The sequence below is a fragment of the Macaca nemestrina genome, chromosome 15 (assembly GCF_043159975.1).
Source record: "Macaca nemestrina isolate mMacNem1 chromosome 15, mMacNem.hap1, whole genome shotgun sequence".
NCBI lineage: Eukaryota > Metazoa > Chordata > Mammalia > Primates > Cercopithecidae > Macaca > Macaca nemestrina.
In genome coordinates, this window is record NC_092139.1 from 61,559,764 (window position 1) to 61,578,555 (window position 18,792).

At 40.6% G+C, this 18,792-nt stretch overlaps 1 protein-coding gene, 1 non-coding gene and 1 pseudogene across 2 annotated transcripts in view; 1 reads left to right on the forward strand and 2 right to left on the reverse strand.

Annotated features, from left to right (window-relative positions):
• LOC139358550 (POTE ankyrin domain family member B-like) overlaps window positions 1-13,594 on the reverse strand; it is a 30,031-nt gene extending 16,437 nt beyond the window's left edge. Inside the window, exons 1-6 of the mRNA XM_071079786.1 lie at window positions 12,986-13,594; window positions 8,469-8,583; window positions 8,136-8,309; window positions 5,197-5,303; window positions 3,729-3,866; window positions 1,222-1,292 (exon numbers count right to left, since the gene is read on the reverse strand). Coding sequence (XP_070935887.1) covers window positions 1,222-1,292; window positions 3,729-3,866; window positions 5,197-5,303; window positions 8,136-8,309; window positions 8,469-8,583; window positions 12,986-13,587 — 1,207 coding nt within the window. The 5' untranslated portion in view covers window positions 13,588-13,594. The remainder of the gene's footprint in view (window positions 1-1,221; window positions 1,293-3,728; window positions 3,867-5,196; window positions 5,304-8,135; window positions 8,310-8,468; window positions 8,584-12,985) is intronic.
• LOC139358991 (U6 spliceosomal RNA) lies at window positions 2,396-2,502 on the reverse strand. The gene has a single exon (XR_011614490.1). It is a non-coding gene; the product is annotated as a U6 spliceosomal RNA (small nuclear RNA).
• A 4,158-nt stretch (window positions 13,595-17,752) lies between the features above and the next one.
• Window positions 17,753-18,541, forward strand: LOC139358864 (cyclin-dependent kinase 2-associated protein 2 pseudogene; annotated as a pseudogene).
• Window positions 18,542-18,792: the final 251 nt, after the last annotated feature.

The window sequence follows — 18,792 nt, forward strand, 5'->3', positions numbered from 1 at the left end:
ATTGTGTTCTGTTGCATTAGAAAAATGGTTAGTATCTAAAAGACATTTGATAGTTATTTGTTAAGTGAAGTGAAAACATAAATGGAAATATTTTCTTTGTAAATTCTATTGAAAAAGCACAGAAATGAAATAGAGACAGCTCTATTATGAGAACCTTAAGGATCAAAACTACATCTGCTCCGTCTTTATCTCCTGCAACTTATAAAACCAAACTTATAAAAGTTCTTTGATAAATTGATGGCTAAATTAAAGGTGTCCTCATACCGTTTGGGTTATACAATGTATTAGGTGTCCACAACCAGGTAGCATACTAGCATTTTTGTTATTGTGAAACATTTTTCTAATTTTATTATAATCTCCTGAGCCTAGAGTTGAGAAATTTGTATATTTATTATGACAATCTTTTGGCAAATGATAGCAGAGCATTTGTTCTAACAAAATTGCTGTTATCATGACAACTAACCAGCAGGTAGAAGAGCACATCTTGCTCCAACAAAGTAAATGTGTCTCTTTCCAACTTCAAATGAGGAGGAATGAAGTCAGTAATAGTGAGACCTTTTTGGGACAAGCATATGTAACATAACTGCTTCAGCATTCTTTTGAGATCAAAAGTTCCTTACTTTTACTTTTTTATCTATGGTAGGACCACCCAGAGCAGGGGTCCTCAACTCCCATGCTACAGACCGGTAGCAGTCCATGGATTATTATGAACCACACCACACAGGAAGAGGTGAGCAGTAAGCAAACCAGGGAAGCTTCACCTGTACTTACAGCCAACCAATAATAATGGCTCATATTATTGCCTGAACTCTGCCCCTTCCTAGATCAGTGATAGCACTAGGTACTCATTGGAGCATGAACCCTGTTGTGAACTGCCCACCCAAGGGATCTAGGTTGTGTGCTTCCTATGAGAATCTAATGCCTGATGATCTGTCACTGTCTCATGTTGCCCCCAGATGAGACCATCTAGTTGCAGAAAAACAAGCTCAGAGCTTCCACAGATTCTACATGATGGTAAGTTGTATAATTATTTCATTATATATTACAATGTAATAATAATATAAATAAAGTATCACAATAAATGTAACATGACTGAATAATCCTGAAACTATCCCCACCTTCCCCCAGCCCATAGAAAGACTGTCTTCCACAAAACCGGTCCCTGGTACCAAAAAGATTGGGGACAACTGACCTAAAGTAATTCACTATCACAAGTGTTACCTGGATTACTGTTTTCAGAAGAGATTTTTAGCATCTGTTTTTCTTTGTAGTCAGAAAGTAATTGGCAAATTCTATGTATAAAAATGTAATAAACCAAATTACTATTTTAATACTGATGTAAAACACTTACCAAATATAAAATTCTTAGAGTATTTCAAACAATATCATAATATCAGAGCTTAACAATATTATCCCATCCACTTATGAGTACATTCTACAAACTTCTCTTGAAGCTTCTAAGAAGACAAAAATGTAGGGTGAAATGCTCATAAATTGAGAGCAGTGTGACCCAGTAAATTAGCTTGCATTAGCATGACATAATAGAAAGTGTTCCAACTCTGCTTAAGTCCTAGCTCCATAATGAACAGCTGCTATTTGTTCTTGGATGACTTGCTTATCTTCTTCAACAAAGTGAGGACTTTGCTGCCTTCTTTCACTAGGTTGTTACAAAGATTTAACAAGATAACATTTTTTAAATGCTCAGAGAAATAGTAAAGCAAAGGAATAATCTGTTCCTAAACATTATAACTAAAATTATCTTGGAATACCAAATAAAACCCAATGCATATTTTGTTCATAGGTTCTAATATGCAAATGTTATGGTTTTCAGCAAATGTTATTAAGTCTTAATTTTGCTTCTTAGTTTTCCTGCTCCTTAGGGCTTATAATTCTGGGCATCTCAACTACGTCTTAGTTTGTAACTAAATTTACTCATAAATATCTCATTAAAGTAGATAATGTGAGTGTCCACTATCATGGAGTTGACCAATCACACCAAGGGCAGAAAAACCAATGGATGTTAAGACCTGGCTTGGACCAGTGATCCTTCTCTACCGACTCCAACTCTGAGCCAGCAGATGTTTCTTAGGATAATAGTTGATATTGATGTTCAATTCCAGCTGACATGGAGACCAAAAGTCTACCTATATGTTTTTTAGTTTCCATGAAGAAGTTGTAAGTTGACATTCTCTAATTTTTGACATACACACTAACAACATATTTTGCACCAAACACATTATTCAGCTCTGATTCACCTCATAGACCATCTTACATGACTATTTTTTTAGTGCAAATCACAATTTCAATATTTTGGTGGCACCCATTTTTTGCTTTGATTCACACTGTTTCCTTAGAGCTAGTCAGCAAATAGTCAAATGACCTTCCAGTGACTGACCAAACTATGGAATGCTTCAAAAATTTGTGCTGCTTCCTTATGCAGAAGCCATGCTAATTTTCTCTGTATTGTTCCCATTTTAGGATATGTGCTGCAGAAGCAAGCACAAAGCCCTACTTTTACACATGATTAGTGATGAGTCATGCACAGGGCTTGGTTCTGTTAAGTCCAAATAACCTACTTGAGATTCTGAGAATTCTCTTCAATGGCTCCCTGTGAGGTAGAATTTGAAAATATTTTAAAATCTTGAGTTACAGATGAAAGTAGCTTGGACGATTTTCATTATCATGTAAAACAGATCACTCAAGGGCTGACCACAACTGGGAGTCACTGCTTGGAGAAGGTTCATATGGGACTTTCTACTACCTAAGGTTCTATAGAGAATATAAAGGTGCCTCACAGTACAGATCTGATAGCAAAGAAGAAGAAACAAACACTGATCTCTTTCTGTCACATTATTTGAACCCCTCTGACCCTTTAGAACAAGCCTAATTAATATCTGCCAGAGAAAAGACCAACAACGGCCTCAAAGGATTTTGTACCATGAAGGTCTCAGCTAATTCTTGGCTAAGATGTGGTTTCCACATTAGGTTCTGAATATGGGGGCAAGTGTCAATTTGCTCACTTTGTCTGCAGATCAAGTCAGGATACCCAGCTGCCAGAGCAGGGTGCTGGTGCTTTGGGAACAATGGCTGAGCATAGAAGCATAGATATGGGAACTTAAAGACTTGAGGGATCTGAATCAGTAAGGGCATCTTGGTGTCAAAGGTCAGCCATTACCAGGCAACAGGACCAGTTTGAGTGGCAACAACGCAGCAACAGAAACAAGGGAAACATCAAAATGACTGGAATGTCCTTTTTAATTCTGCTCCTTTTGACTTGAAAAAAGGGACTGTCTTCCTTGGATTTAGTGAATCCCTTCAGTTATTGAAAAATTCAAGGAGTATGTAGGAAATAGTCTCCAGAAGACAGTACAAGTTTTTTTGTTAAGCTGGACATTTCAAGACCCAAATAACTAATCAGAAAAATGAAAGATATGACACTGTTTTTTAATCCCATCCATAGGTGTTATACTTGGATGAAATGAACAATATTGGGATCTCAAAGTATCAAGGTCTTAAAAGTCCTGAGATAAAGAATCCTGTATCCATTGGTACTTCTAAATTGTCTTGCTTTTTTTCTGATTTCTGGCTGATGCAGGGGACTAACTGACTGCCACTCTAAAACTAGCTGAATGGCACTATGACATCTCACCTGATATGTAAGATGTTATTGTTATAATTATTTTAAACCTCAATTTAGCATTAACTCGCCTTTTAATGTAAACACTTACACATTATGATGACTAGAAACAGCATAGTCTCTGGCCGTCTGTTCAGATAGATCTTTAGAAGAGACATCAATATTTTGCTCGAGTAGAAGGCTGACTATACTTGCTGATCCACAACGTACAGCAAGTATCAGAGCATTTCTAAAATGACAGAGATAATTTCTCCTTTAGGAACTGTAATAAACTTATTTTAAAAGCTAATTTGATATACTTTATCAACTTAACATCTTGCCTGTCCATGCAGAATTAAAGATTTACATGCACTAAAACACACAAGCACTTGGGTGCTTAAGTGTTCATCTTTGTAAAATACCAACAAGGTTTAAAGGAAGGGACAACAAGGAAACCTCTTATCTCGGTGAGGTATTGGAAAGTAGAAGACATTAATTTAAAGTCTTTCAATGGGCAAGAAACAATGCTAGGGCCACTTATCTGAAGTGGACAAAGTTATAAGTGAAGATTTCCTTACAGCTTCCCTAGATTGATATGCTGTAATAGAAAATCAGCTAGAGGGTAAGATAAGTAAGACCTCTCTGCTTGCTGAAAGCAGTAATATTAATAATAATGGTAAGAATAGTCATAGGAGTTTCAGTTAATGATGCCAATAAGCATGTGCTAGGCACTGAATTAAATGCCATATATATCTTCCTTACTTATGCACAATCAATTTGAAGGATATATTCTCCTACTTTTCATATATGACAACACATTTGGTGGTAAATAAGATTCCCAAGGTCACACACTTACCAAGTAAGAAAGCTAGGGATTAAACCCAGTCTTGTGTGAATTCAAAGCCTAGCTCTTTTCTCTTTATCACCCACCTACGGCTTGCCTTCATTAAAGGAAAAGTGTATCCACTTAAAACTATCTTCACTCCCTCTCTCCATACCAATTAAAAATAAAACCATCAAAATACACTGGAAATAAAAAAGCAAAAGCTGTTGGACCCACAGTATGTGGGAATAGCAATTAATTGTCAAGTAGGGATAAGCTAACATTAATATTCTTCAAACAAGGCAACTTAAAGCAGACTCATTGAATAGAAAAAAGGATTTTCAACTCCTATTTATGTTTCATGCAGCATATTTAGCAGAAAAGCATATAAGACACAGAGGTTAAAAACTACTAGAAAAGGTTAAGAAGTTCAATACTGGGTCATAAAGTAAACTAAAAGCTAAAGTTCACATTTCATAAAATTAACATGAAATCCCTTTAACTAACATAATCTCATCTAACCAAAAACATCATACAACAAATAACATCAGTCAATACAATAAGAGAAGATGAATCCTACTAAAACTGTTCTTCATGTTGCCCAGTCCAAATAATTGTTTTTCTACTTAACTGATTTGTGTTGATACTCATCACTATGTCCCAATAAGTATAATTTAATCTTACTAATTTATTATTTATGACTTGAGTGACTGCTATCAATCTCGAACAACACACAGATTAAAAGAAATAACTATACCTTCCACATCTGTCACGTGCACTTAAATTAGCTTTTTTCTTGATTAAAAATTTCACCACTTGCTGTTTTTGTCCATGAACACCAAGCAAAAGTGGTGTGAGGCCATGCTGTAAAACAATATAAAACAAAAACAATATGTAATTCAAAAAATTACCTATTTCTCAGCTGAACTGGAAACTTTATATAAGATCCCATGGACTTACACTCATAGAAAGTAAATCAAATGTAGCTGCTTCCATCTTACTCTTCTGTGCTTTCCCACATGCTGCTGCTTCCCTTGGAAACACCCCTTCGCTGCCTGACCACATCAACTCTGATCATCTCAAAAACTCACTTTCAACATTTACTGCTTCTAAGACTCTTTGCTTCTAACCCAGCATTTGGCATGGCACTTTTGGATGACGATTTTTTTTCCATTTAAACAAAGAGCTTCTTGAGGACAGGGGATGTATCTTTTATCTCTATATTATCCAACCCTAAGACAAAATTCTTGTGTATAAAGCAAGAATTTGAATGTAAAATATTTCTTTAGTTTCACATGTTTTACCAAAAGTTCAAGCTCCAATGTGCAATAAAAATTGCTATTAATACTCCTACTGCCCATTTGAAGAATTTTTCCATTCATTCATTTAAAATCTATTTGTATTTACTTTTTCCAGATTGTTAACTAAATCATCAGTTCATAGGATTACTGAAACTAACAGAATTCCCGTCTGTATTCTTAATAACTCCATGGTTTTTAGTGTTTAAACCTGCCATCTTGATTATGTCAAAGCTCTGCAAACATAAGAGACATAATGGATAGTCCACAATACAGCTTCAATTGATTAAAAAAAAGGTTTAGAATTTGCTATAATTCTAATTGAGAAAACTCTGCTCTTAACAATGACTTACTGACCTAAGCACTTGAATAACGGAACAAAGAGACACAAAATCCTGAGAGGGCCATTCTCTACTTAATGAAAGACTACTCACTGCAAATTTCTAAAGACCTTCTGATTGGCAGGGAAGAACTGAAGGTATAAAGGAAAAGGTATTATTCCGTAAGCTGATAGTGCCAATAATATTCATTTTAATGTCTCATCCACATATAAAAGTCAGACTTGGCCAGGAATGGTGGCTCACACCTGTAATCCTAGCATTTTGGGAGGCTGAGGTGGGTGATTCACTTGAGCCCAGGAGTTCAAGGACAGCCTGAAAAACATGGCATTAACCTCGTCTCTACTAAAAAACAAACAAACAAAAAACAACAACAACAACAAAAAACTGAGATTGGAGAACCACCTGAGCTTGGGGAGGTCAAGGCTGTGGTAAGCTGTGATCACACCACTGCACTACAGCCTGGGGAACAGATTGAGACCCCATCTCAAAAACAAACCAAAAAAAAAGTTAGATTAATGTTATTGGAAAGGAAAGATTGAAAGGAATTAGCACATATGCAACTCCAACTCTTCTGGAAATATCTTAAGTTTCTGAGACATAAGAATTTACATATTACACTTATGTATTCATGGTTCTTAAGCAGAAGTGTATCCAGATTTTGAGAAATTTGTTGTTGTTGTTGTTGTTGTTGTTAGAGACAGGGTCTCATTATGTTGACCAGGCTAGACTCGAACTCCTGAGCTCAAGCAATCCTCCCACCTCAGACTCCCCAGCAGCTGGGACTACAGCCCTGCAACACCACGCCTGGCTTCAAGGAAACATTTTTAAATGTACATATTAGACTTACTCTATCAAAACCTTCAGGGGAAAGCCTAGACTTGTGGATTATTTAAAAATTTTCCTGAGGTAACTGGAATGCACAACTCTAGCTGGAATCTAGTACAATAGATGATTACTTCAGTCTCAGCGCTCATCCACATAACCAATTCCCTTTATCATTTGAGGATTTGGCCAAAAAGAGGAAAGAGTAGGAGAGAGACTCATTTGCTGAAAACATCACATAATTTTCCCCGGTAAGAGTAGAACAAGGTCTAGTAAACTCAAAATCCAACCTGATCTTGCTCCTTATAAGCCCCTTATCACCCACCTTCCCATCAAGATATTCTAGAGTTGAAAGCAGAGTTGAGACTCCAATTGGCCATTTTTACCAGAATAGGACACTAAGTCAGTTAATTACTTGTCGTTCCCTCTGCTCAAGTGTTTCCCACTACATTACCACCTATTCACTGCCTATCTGGATCCTCAGAGGCTTCCTGAAATTGATCTCTAAGCAGTTTACAACCCACTAACTCCCTCTCCCAAACTGAAAACTGTCATTCTCTAAAATTGAAAAGAACCTTGTCTCACCATACAAAGGAAACAAATGAATGATCAACAGCAACACACACACACAGAAAACTTCTTCATGGTCTTTCCCTCCATTACCCAATTTCCAAATTGGCCTTGATATTTCTGATTGCTGTCTTTTTCCCTTTCTGCTTCTGCCTCATGTGCAATCAGAAATATCTTAAGACTTGTCACTGAGAAAAAGACTTGTCACTGAGAAATCCATCACCTCATATCTATTACTGTTTTTTTTTGTTTTTTTGTTTTTTTTTGGAACTTGCCAAAGGGGCAGGGTTACTATTCACTGAACTCTGTTTGAGTTTTCTTGGAGTTTTAATGTAAAACCTATTTCCAGGGCAAATTTTGTCATTTTACATTTATTAGGGGAAAAAAAACCTGGCATGAAAAAAAAACAAAGTATTACCTTATACAAATTCAGTGTTTCTAAAAAAAACATAAACCACAAGAGCATTAAAAAAAAAACTGTACCCTTGAATGCTTCTTTAAAAGTAACAATATTTAAAATAAAGTCTTAGATAATTAACTCATTTCAAACTATTTTCATTCAGGTTATGCTTGAGCTTCCAAATATGGAAAACTGGCCCTTACCCAGGTCAACGTTAAAATGAATGCATTTCAGTATTTTGAAGATGAAATTGGTAGACCCATACCTTGTTTTTTGATTCAATATCAGCACCGTATAAGAGCAGTGCTTTCGCCATTAATTTATCTTCATTGTAGATAGCATAGTGTAGAGCAGTATTTCCATACTCATCTGGAATATTTGGATCAGTGCCATGTTCCAGCAACATTAATGCACATTCATCTTCTTGGCATTGTACGGCCTGTCAGTATTAGACCAAAAATAAATTATAAGTCCTGAGAATTAAAAGTAACATTCCACAGCTTTCACCAACTAGTTCCATTTAAATGAGAAAACTCATTTTTATGCTATGTATTGAAATCAAAGCCATCTCATGCTGATATAGTTGACTACTGCATACCTTGATCAGAGCTGTCCTCTTTTTGTTGTCAAGGACATCAAGTTGACATCGTCTGTCCAGCAGGAGTTTTACTATTTCTGAATTCCCATTGGCAGAGGCCAGATGTAGAGCAGTCCTATGAGAGTGAGAAGACTTTTTAGGAAATTGTAGTGCACTATCTACAGCTACATCAATGATTCATGCAATAGCAAACACAGAAAGCCTGCTATTACTCTGCCTTCAAAACAAACTTAATTTCCCTTTGAAGAAAGCACACTACTTATTACCTCATGACTCACTGTATGAATGAAAGAGCAGCCTATTTGAATAGGAAGACCAGAGCCCTTGAATGGCATTCAACGTGGGCTGGAATCCTACTTGAAGCTCTGATGCTTCCCAGCTGTTGCTTACCTATTTTGGCTCTCAATTTCCTCATCAATAAAATGGGAATGAAAAGAGTCGATTTCTCAGAGGAAACCACAGTAATGCTTAAATAAGACTCTACACGAAAGATATAGAATAGTTCCTAACACAAATAACAGCTCAGTAATTGTAAGATATTATAATTTTTACTAATACCACTAAAGACAACATTTGAATTCAATGAGATGATACAATTATACCTACACTTTCAGGTATGTTTTAAAGATTACAGGTAACGATGTATTTTAGTGATTCTAAGATGATCATTGTCTCTATGTTTCACCATTTCTCACACTGAAATACCACTTATAATTCATGATTTACTATAACTATAATTGGCAGCATTTAAATAATTCTCTTATTGAGACATACAATAATGGGGCATCATACAATCCCTGGTGCCTTACATTAAGTAGAATATGTTACAATATAACACGTCTGGGGCGGTTCCAATCAGATGACTAGCATTTAGATAAATTTTAGTTCTTAAAAGAAGTATGGAATAAGAGGGCTGAGGTGAAAACACAAACAAATTTCTAAAATAATCTATTTCTTACTTTGGTTTTCAAAAACTTTAAGCCAAAGAAAGCTTGAAATTCAAATGAATGGCATGGGCTCATTTTTATCAATACTTAGATTTATACAATGTATGTACATTAGATATTTCCAATCTTTCATATTAGGATTTAAGACTGTTATAATTCTTCTCCTTTTAAAATGAATTTATGAAACTATTTGTGGAGCTTTTTTTCAACGTTTACTTTCAGGGGTACAGGTGCAGGATGTGCAGGTTTGTTACATAGGTAAAAACGTGTCAAGGGGGTTGGTTGTACAAATTATTTCACTACCCAGGTGTTAAGCCCAGTACCCATTAGTTCTATTTCCTGCTTCTTTCCCTCCTCCCACCATTCACCCTCTGATAGGCCCCAGTGTGTGTCGCTTTCCTCTAGATGTCCGTGCGTTCTCATCATTTAGCTCCCACCTATAAGTGAGACCATGCGGTACTTGGTTTTCTGTTCCTGTATTAGTTTGCTAAGGATAATGGCCTTCAACACCATCCATGTCCCGCAAAGGACATGCTCTCGTTCTTTCTTTTATGACTGCATAGTATTCCATGCTGTTTGTGTGCCACATTTTAGTTCTTAAAAGTACTAAAACAGTCTTTACCCAAGACTTATACATTTTCAGAAGGGTAGTTGAGGGTTATCTTTTACTATTGTCTACCTTCAGAAATGCTTTTGTTTGAAAGGAGGGAAGAAAAGTTTCAATTGAGATTACCTCCTAATGCCCCAATTTTAAATCGCTCAACTTGCTCAGGCCCAGCAGGTAAATATGAAGTTTTCAAAGACGGGAGGATCCTGAGAGATGGTAGAATATGCCTTCCACATAATAGGTGTCTGGCTTATGTTTGATGACTAAACGGATTGAAAGAATGCATAAACACAGCTTGGGAGTTCAATATTTTTAAAGAATGCTCCTGTTGAGTAGAGCAATACATTTACAATAGTAATGGTCATTTATATTTGCTATTTTAGTTTTCATAAATATATAACTAAAATAAAATAATTAATTCATACCTTTTACACATGTTTATATATATAATGAAAAGATAATTTTATAATAAAATGTATATACAATAAAATCTACAGGAACAGGTAAACAGAAACCCTCTACTTCTCAACAGGGTAAAAGTTCACAGAAGATAGCTATCCACAGGAATAAAAATAAATAATAAAATGTGAGAAATTATTTGTATCTATGCAAGTAGCATATTTCTTCTCTTTCCAAGGATTATTTCATTACTAGTGAAATTTAACTAAAACTTTTCAGATATTCATTGCAGAAATCACAGATAAGAGAAAGGGAAGAACTTCACTTACAAATCCCCAGAAATAAGTTTGATTATGTTTTCTACACGTTTTCAGGTAACACAAGAGCAGATTCTGTTTGTGTAGGTGTATAACAAACTGATTTTTTCCTCACTTGATATAGCAAAGCACATCTTTGCACGACAACATATCTCTGTATCTACTGACACCTTCAATGGTTACATGTTATTCCATCCTATGGATGCACTGAAAGTTTTTCATAAAATCTTTATGTGAGCTCTTCTCAATACACTGCTATTTTAAGCAATACTAAGAAAAATATATGTGTCTATTTCATATAGATATTTCAGTATAATAGAGTTGATAGGTAAAAGGCATACACATTTTTAACATGTGGTTCTTATCATCGAAGTGTGTTAGAAAAGTTGCAGCAGCTTAAACTTTCAGCAACTACATAAATACCACTGTTCTTCACCCTCACAAACTTGGTGGATAGAAGACAGTATTTCATTCCTTTATTTATTTATTTTTATTATTAATTTATTTATTTATTTTTGAGATGAAGTCTCATTCCATGATCCAGGCGGGAGTGTAGTGGTGCAATCTCAGTTCACTGCAACCTCCACCTCCCTGGTTCAAGCAATTCTCCTGCCTCAGCCTCCTGAGTAGTTGGGATTGCAGGTGCATGCCACCATGCCTGGCTAATTTTTTGTATTTTTTAGTAGAGACGGGGTTTCACCATGCTGGCCAGGCTAGTCTCAAATTCTTGACCTCGTTATCCACCTGCCTTGGCCTTCCAAAGTGCTGGGATTACAGGCGTGAGCCACCGCGGCCGGCCTTTCATTCCTCTTCTAACTTCAATAGAAAACAGTATTTCATTCCTCTTCTAACTTAAGTTCCTTCTCTTACCAGGAACACTACGTTTTCCTATGTGCACAGGTCACTGGTAGATATGCAAAAAAGTACCTTGCCCAATCTTAAATTGAGCTTATTTTATTATATCTGCATATATATGCTTGGTTCAGTGGCTCAGGCTTGTAATCTCAGCACTTTGGGAGGCTAAGGCGGGTAGATCACAAGGATAGGAGTTCAAGACCAACCTGGCCAAGATGGTGAAATTCTGCCTCTATTGAAAATACAAAAAATTAGCCGGGTGTGGTGGCGGGCACCTGTAATCCTAGCTACTCAATAGGCTGAGGCAGAGAATTGCTCGAACCCGGGAGGCGGAGGTTGTAGTGAGCTGATATTGCGCCACTGAACTCCAGCCTGGGCAACAGAGTGAGATTCTGTCCCAGAAAAATAAATAAATAAATAAATAGTTGCATATATAAATAGGCTTTTGTGTTTTCTTCTGGTATTTTTCTCCTTTTGTATATTTAAAAATTTTAATCTATACTCCAAGAACTTACTTTTGTGACATAAAAATCTAGCTAGTTTTCTCCAAACAGCATGCATTTCATTTATTAATGATTAATCTTGCTTTATCAATATGAAACATCACCATTATCAAGTGCTAAATTCTTACATATATTTGGGTATTTCTGGATTTCCTATTCTGTTCTATTCATTGATATTTTTTCAGTTGTTAGTAAACAATTTGTGGAAATAACACATTCACATTTTGATATCTGGAAAAGCAAGTCTTTTTCCATTCTGTTACAAAAAATTAACTTATTACAGCAATAAAATACAGGATGTGCAGTGTAAAAATGCTAAAACTTTGCTATTTTTATTTGGCTTACGTAAAAGTGATAAACACAGAAAAAGCTCACATCTTAAGAAAAACGAATCTTCCTATTCAAGGACACAAACCATCTTCTCATTTCAGTTTCCTTGTAAGGTTCCTCAGTAAAGGACATATTTACATAGGGTACATTGATATAAAATCCATATTGGATTTTATTTGAAAAATATTTAGCCCAGAAGTTGATATATTATGGGACTTAGTTCTCAATATACACCTTTCTATAATGTATAGAACATTGTTTTAAAATGTGTACATTAAAAATAATCTGCTGCATCGACTTGATTTTGCGAGTTAAGTCACTTTCATACAGTCTATTAGTGTTCTATAAGGGAAATTATAATCGGATAGGAAATCAGCTAAAGTTTTGTTTCTGTGTTGTTGTTCATAAAGGGCCTGTGCCCTGACCTCTCTGAGGTTTCCACACCCAGGGTGGTGTGGGGCCTGCGGAGGAACAGAAAGCCAGGACCCCGATCCCTCCAGGAGGGTATGCCCCCATCATCCCCCCACGTCCCGCCTCCTCCCAGCCCAGGCCCGGTTACCTCTTTTGTTTGTCCGTCTTGTTCACGTCAGTGTCCCTGAGCATGACGATGAGATCCTTTCTGGGGACTTTACCCCACCAGGCAGCTCTGTGGAGCTTGTCCAGATCTTCTCCACGGACGTGGTACCTGGGCTCCATGAAGGCGCTGTCGTCGTAGTCTTCCCAAGCTTCCACGTTGCTCTCCCCCCGCCCCTTGCAGCTGGGGACGTGGTACCTGGGCTCCATGAAGGCACTGTCGTGGTAGTCTTCCCAAGCTTCCACGTTGCTCTCCCCGCGCCCCTTGCAGCGGGGGACGTGGTACCTGGGCTCCATGAAGGCGCTGTCGTGGTAGTCTTCCCAAGCTTCCACGTTGCTCTCCCCGCGCCCCTTGCAGCTGGAGACGTGGTACCTGGGCTCCATGAAGGCGCTGTCGTCGTAGTCTTCCCAAGCTTCCACCTTGCTCTCCCCGCGCCCCTTGCAGCGGGGGAAGCAGTGGCAGCACCACTTGGCCATCTTGCTCCTAAGTGTCTTCATAGCAGAGGCATGGTGGTCCCCAGAAGTGCCCACGTTGCTCTTGCCGCTCCTCCTGCAGCAGGGGAAGCAGTGGCAGCACCACTTGGCCATCTTGCTTCTAAGTGTCTTCATAACGGAGTCGTCCTGGTCTCCAGAAGCACCCACGTTGCTCTTGCCGCTCGCCCTGCAGCAGGGGAAGCAGTGGTGGCACCACTTGCCCATCTTGCTCCTGAGACCAAATGGCTTCTTCACAGCGGAGGCAGCGGGTATTGAAGAAACCTCAGCCACCATCTGCTTTGAACAGCCAGGGGAGGCCGGTAGTAGCGAGCACATCGCGTCTACCAACCAGTTTCACCAACTAGCAGGAAATTCTGGGTTTCCGATCTGTTTGAAGAGAAAGGTCAATCCCAGCCAAAACCTGCCAACCCCAGCAGGGGAGCCCAGCCCACCCCACCCGGGAAAACCCACACCCAGCCGGGGAAAGCCCACGCCCACCCGGGGTGATCCCACGCCCCCCCCCCCAGGAAGGGCCAACCCCCGCCCCGCCCCGCCCAAAGGAAACACCCAACCCAGCCAAGGGAATGCCAAGCCCAGCAGCGAAAAGGTCAAGCCCAGCAAAAGAACGCGATGGAGGAAACGTCAATCCAAGCGAGAAACACCGGGCAAAGCGATTAACGCCGAGCCAAGCGAGGAACGCCAAGCCAAGCCAGGAACGCAGAGCCAGGCCTGGCAGTTACAGGCAAGCCAAGCCGTTACGCGGGTGCGCGTGCGGTGTGCGCGCCTCAGGCGGCGTCATTGCACGTGGCACAGACAGTGGCCAATGTGTGCAACCTGCGCACAAGTCTTGGTGCCACGAATATCAGTGACAGCCTTGCGTTCCCGGCAAACTTCGTGGGAATTGGCCGAGCCTTCAGGCTATGGAGGAGAAGCCTCTGGTTGGAAAAAGCCTCTTGAAGCAGGACAGGGGCTAGAGCGCCTGGAACTGGAGGATGCTGACAGGCTCCTCTGAGGAAAGCCCGCAAGACACTCGTGGCGGTGCTGTTGCCGGTGGCCACGGCTGCCGCTCAGAGCTCGGGCTTCTTTCTTATATTTGTTTTGGTTTTATTTTGCTACTATTTTCTACTTTCTTGATGTGATAGCTGAAATTTTATTTGAGAAATTTCTACTTTTCCGTCATACACATTTAGTGAAACACATTTTCCTGCCAGCACTGGCTTTACCTGTGTTGAATCAAGTGTGATATGTCGTATTTTTATTCAGTTTAATATATTTAATAGTTTCCCTTGAGACGTTTCCCTTAGGAGTGTGCTTGCTGTTTAGCGCTATTCACAATAGCAAAGACATGGAATCAATCCAAATGTCCATCAATGATAGACTGGATGAAGAAAATGTGGTACACATACAACATGGAATACTATGCAGCCATAAAAAAAGAATGAGATCATGTCCTTTGCAGGGACATGGATGGAACAGGAAGCCATTATCCTCAGGAAACTAATGCAGAAACAGAAAGCGAAACACCTAATGTTCTCCCTTATAGTAGGACCTGAACAATGAGAGCACATGGACACAGGGAAGGAAACAACACACAATGGGGCCCCTGGATGGGGGCGGGAGAGGGAGAGAATCAGGAAAAATAGTTAATGCGTGCTGGGTTTAATGCCAAGGCAATGGGTTGATATGTATAGCAAACCACCATGGCACAAATTTACCTGTGTAACAAACCTGCACATCCTGCACATGTACCCCAGAACTTAAAATAAAATAAATAAAAATGTAAAAAAGAAAAAAACCAACAAAACTAAAATGTGTGCTGTTTATCTTTCAAGTATTTAAGATTTTGCTGTTATCTTACTTTTTTATTTTGAATTGGATGCCATTTTGGCTGGAGGATACATTCTACATGATTTCAGTTCTTTTAAAACTCTAATGTTTGTTAAAATGCAGGACACAGACCATCTTGGTCTATGTTCTGTGGGTACCTAAATGTTCTGCTGTATTCTGATGCTAGGGGGTGGAGGAGCAGGGGTTTTTGTTGTTTCGTTTTGTTTTGTTTTTTTGAGGCAGAGTGTCGCTCATTTTGCCCAGGGTGGAATGCAATGGCCTGATCTCGGCTCACTGTAACCTTCGCCTCCCGGGTTCAAGCGATTCTCCTGCCTAAACCTCCCCAGTAGCTGGGATTACAAGCACCCGCCACCACACCCGGCTAATTCTAGTATTTTTAGTAGAGGCAGGGTTTTGCCATATTGGCCAGGCTGGTCTCCAACTCCTGACCTCAGGTGATGCACCCGCCTTGGCCTCCCAAAGTGGTGGGATTACAGGCGTGAGCCTCCGCACCCAGCCAAGGGTGGAGTACTTTATAAATGCCAGTGAGTGGCAGCCGCCAACATCAGTAGCTGCTGACACTGCTAGCGACTGGGGTGGACAGCGGCCAGAGCCGGAACCCAGGCTTCCTGCCACCTGTGCTTGCGGCGCACACCTGGAAGCTGTCCTCCCACAGCCTACACCGGGGGGCACAGCAAAGCTGGGACTCATGTTTGAAGGAAGGAAAAAAATCGAACGCGTAACCCAGCACTGTTCTTTCCAGATCCATCCCGCTGGCCCTCTTGTTTCCCACTTTTTTGAAAACTGGCTACTCTGACCTCAGATCCCTAAACCGCAGCCACTGAGACCTGGCTCTCAGAAGCCAAAGCCCTGGCACTTTCCAGGCTGAGCAGGAGGAGGTGAAGGCAGACTGGAGGCTGGTCCAAGACAGCTGAGGGCTGACCATAGGGGGTCATGCAGAGGCCACCACTGGGGCTGCTACACGTGACATGGGATTTGGGCCATTGGGTAGAAGGCGTGGAGATGGGGCACTGCCAGCGGAGCCAGGGAGGAAAGAGAACACTCTCCAAATTGTCTTCCAGGGTTTCCATGAGCATTTTATTAACTCAGAATCTGTCAGGAATAATACTAGGGAGTTACCTTTCCCTGAAGATGGCTCTTGTCAGAGTAGTGAGATACGTGGGGGGGGGGGGGTAGGGGGGAGGAAGAGGAATGTGAGGCTCAGTTTACACATATTAAGATCAGCAATGGTGTGCCGCTGGCAGGAGCAGAGCGAGCCTGGAGATTTGGGTGGCTGCAGTTGGTAAGTGGTTGCAATCCAGAGAGTGGGACTGAGATCCTCTCTTGTCATGTTAGCATCCCGTTTCCTGGGTGCGGCTCTGACATCCTGCAGGTGGTCATTTCACTCATGGAGGCTTTGTCTCTCTTCCATCACCCCAGACTCAGCTTCACACTCCAGGGCTGCACACCACCAGCCACCGTCATGTTAACCCCTTCCCAGGTCAATGTGTCCCTCACCTGGAGCCCAATCTGCTGGACAGCCTTGGACCATCCATTTTCGGGGTGGTGGGCAACCTGGTGGCCATCGTGCTGCTGTGCAAGTCGCGCGAGGAGCAGAAGGAGACCGCCTTCTACACACTGGTATGCGGCTGGCCACCAACGACCTGTTGTTCACTTTGCTGGTGAGCCAGGTGACCATCGATCGCCATGTACATGAAGGGCGGGTGACCTGGGGCCAGCCCCTGTGCCAGTACAGCATCTTCATCCTGCTCTTCTTCAGCCAGCCCGGCCTCAGCATCATCTGCACCCTGATATCTATACAGGTAATTTGTGTTCGACATTCTCAGAGGAGTTTCATAAGCTTTATGTTTTATCTGGGTTATAAACAGAGTCCTCAAATGCGTAAAAAAGAAATCATACCAGGATTGAATTTCAGCAGGAATAAGTTTATTTTACCTATTCAAAATTAAAATACTTTTGTTTTGTTTGATAATGTTTTTGTTAAAGATACATTTTTGAAAAAAATTTAGGTAAATATTTAATAATGTCCCCTTTTCTATCCCAAGAAGTAATTTCATAGTTTATTTAAATTTTTTTAACAAAAGTGTAGCATAGATTTTTTAAAAAAATAATGCATATTTTAACTCAATAAATCCAAAATACTGTGGCAACATGTAATCAATGTAAAAATTACTAGAGATAGTTTGCATTCTTTTTTCTTATGAAATCTTTGAAATCCATTGTGTATTTTACATTTTAGTACGTCTCAACTCAAATGTGAAATTTTCATCGAGAATATCTGAACTGTATTTAGATTAATAAAAATGGCAGTTAAAAAATTTAACATAGATTTAGTACGGGGTGTGCAGCCAGCTTGCAAATCAGATCTCGGCTGAGCGGCCAGGCAGCCAACCCCTGAGGAGCGGCCTGCTGGCTCCGCAGTGCCCAGAAGTTGAGGATGTTCTACAGATCCATCATGCCTGCCCCCAGCAGCACCCCCGGCTCCAGCACCCCTGGGCCGGGCACCCCGGTCCCTACAGGAAGCGTCCTGTCGCCGTCGGGTTCAGTGCCAGGAGCCGCTGTCCCTTTCAGACCGCTGTTTAACGACTTTGGACCGCCTTCCATGGGCTGCGTGCAGGCCATGAAACCACCTGGCGCCCAGGGCTGCCAGAGCACCCACACGGAACTGCTGTCGGTCACAGGGGAGATGGGCAAAGGGATCCGGACCACCTTCGCTGGCAGCAAGAGCACCACGGAGCGCCTGAAGAGAGGGATCATCCATCCCTAGTCAGAGTGCCTGGCGGAGACAGAGCGGAACCCACACACTTAACAGGAAGCTCCTAAGCCTCTGTGTCTGGACTTTTCCCGGCCACTCCAGAGCACCTGCTTCTCCCTGGCCCTCATCCCTAGTTGCACTAACCATCCTGGGCTTCCTGGGTCCTGTGTCCCTTGATGGTGCCCTCAGGAACCAAGGGGTGGCTCTCACTGCAGGTGGCAGCACTAACGATCCTCCCTTCCCCCCACCCCACTCCGCCAAAGCAACAAGAGTTAGCAGCGAGGTCCCCGTGAGTCCCACCCATGACCTACCCACAGTGTTGCCCACTGGAACTTTCTGTGGGCCCCACCACTCAGCCCTTCCCAGCACTTCTCCCACGTGCCCCCAGCCTCCTTCTCCCTCAGCACGTCTCAGGCCTCAGGCCTGACACTTCCCTGCCTTGTGTCTTTTGCTAAATATGACCTTTCTACATTAATAAAAGATGATTTGGAGTTGTGCTCTCTAAAAAAAGTTTAATATAAAAGAGAAATAAAAGAAAATTTAGCAAAGGAATATATCGATGAATATTTAAATATTTAGATGACATTACTACCAGACATAATGAGATAATCAGATATTTCATTTACTTATGATTAATATGTTTGTATTTATTTTTTTATTTTATTTACGTATTTATTTTTAGTATACTTTAAGTTCTAGGGTACATGTGCACAACG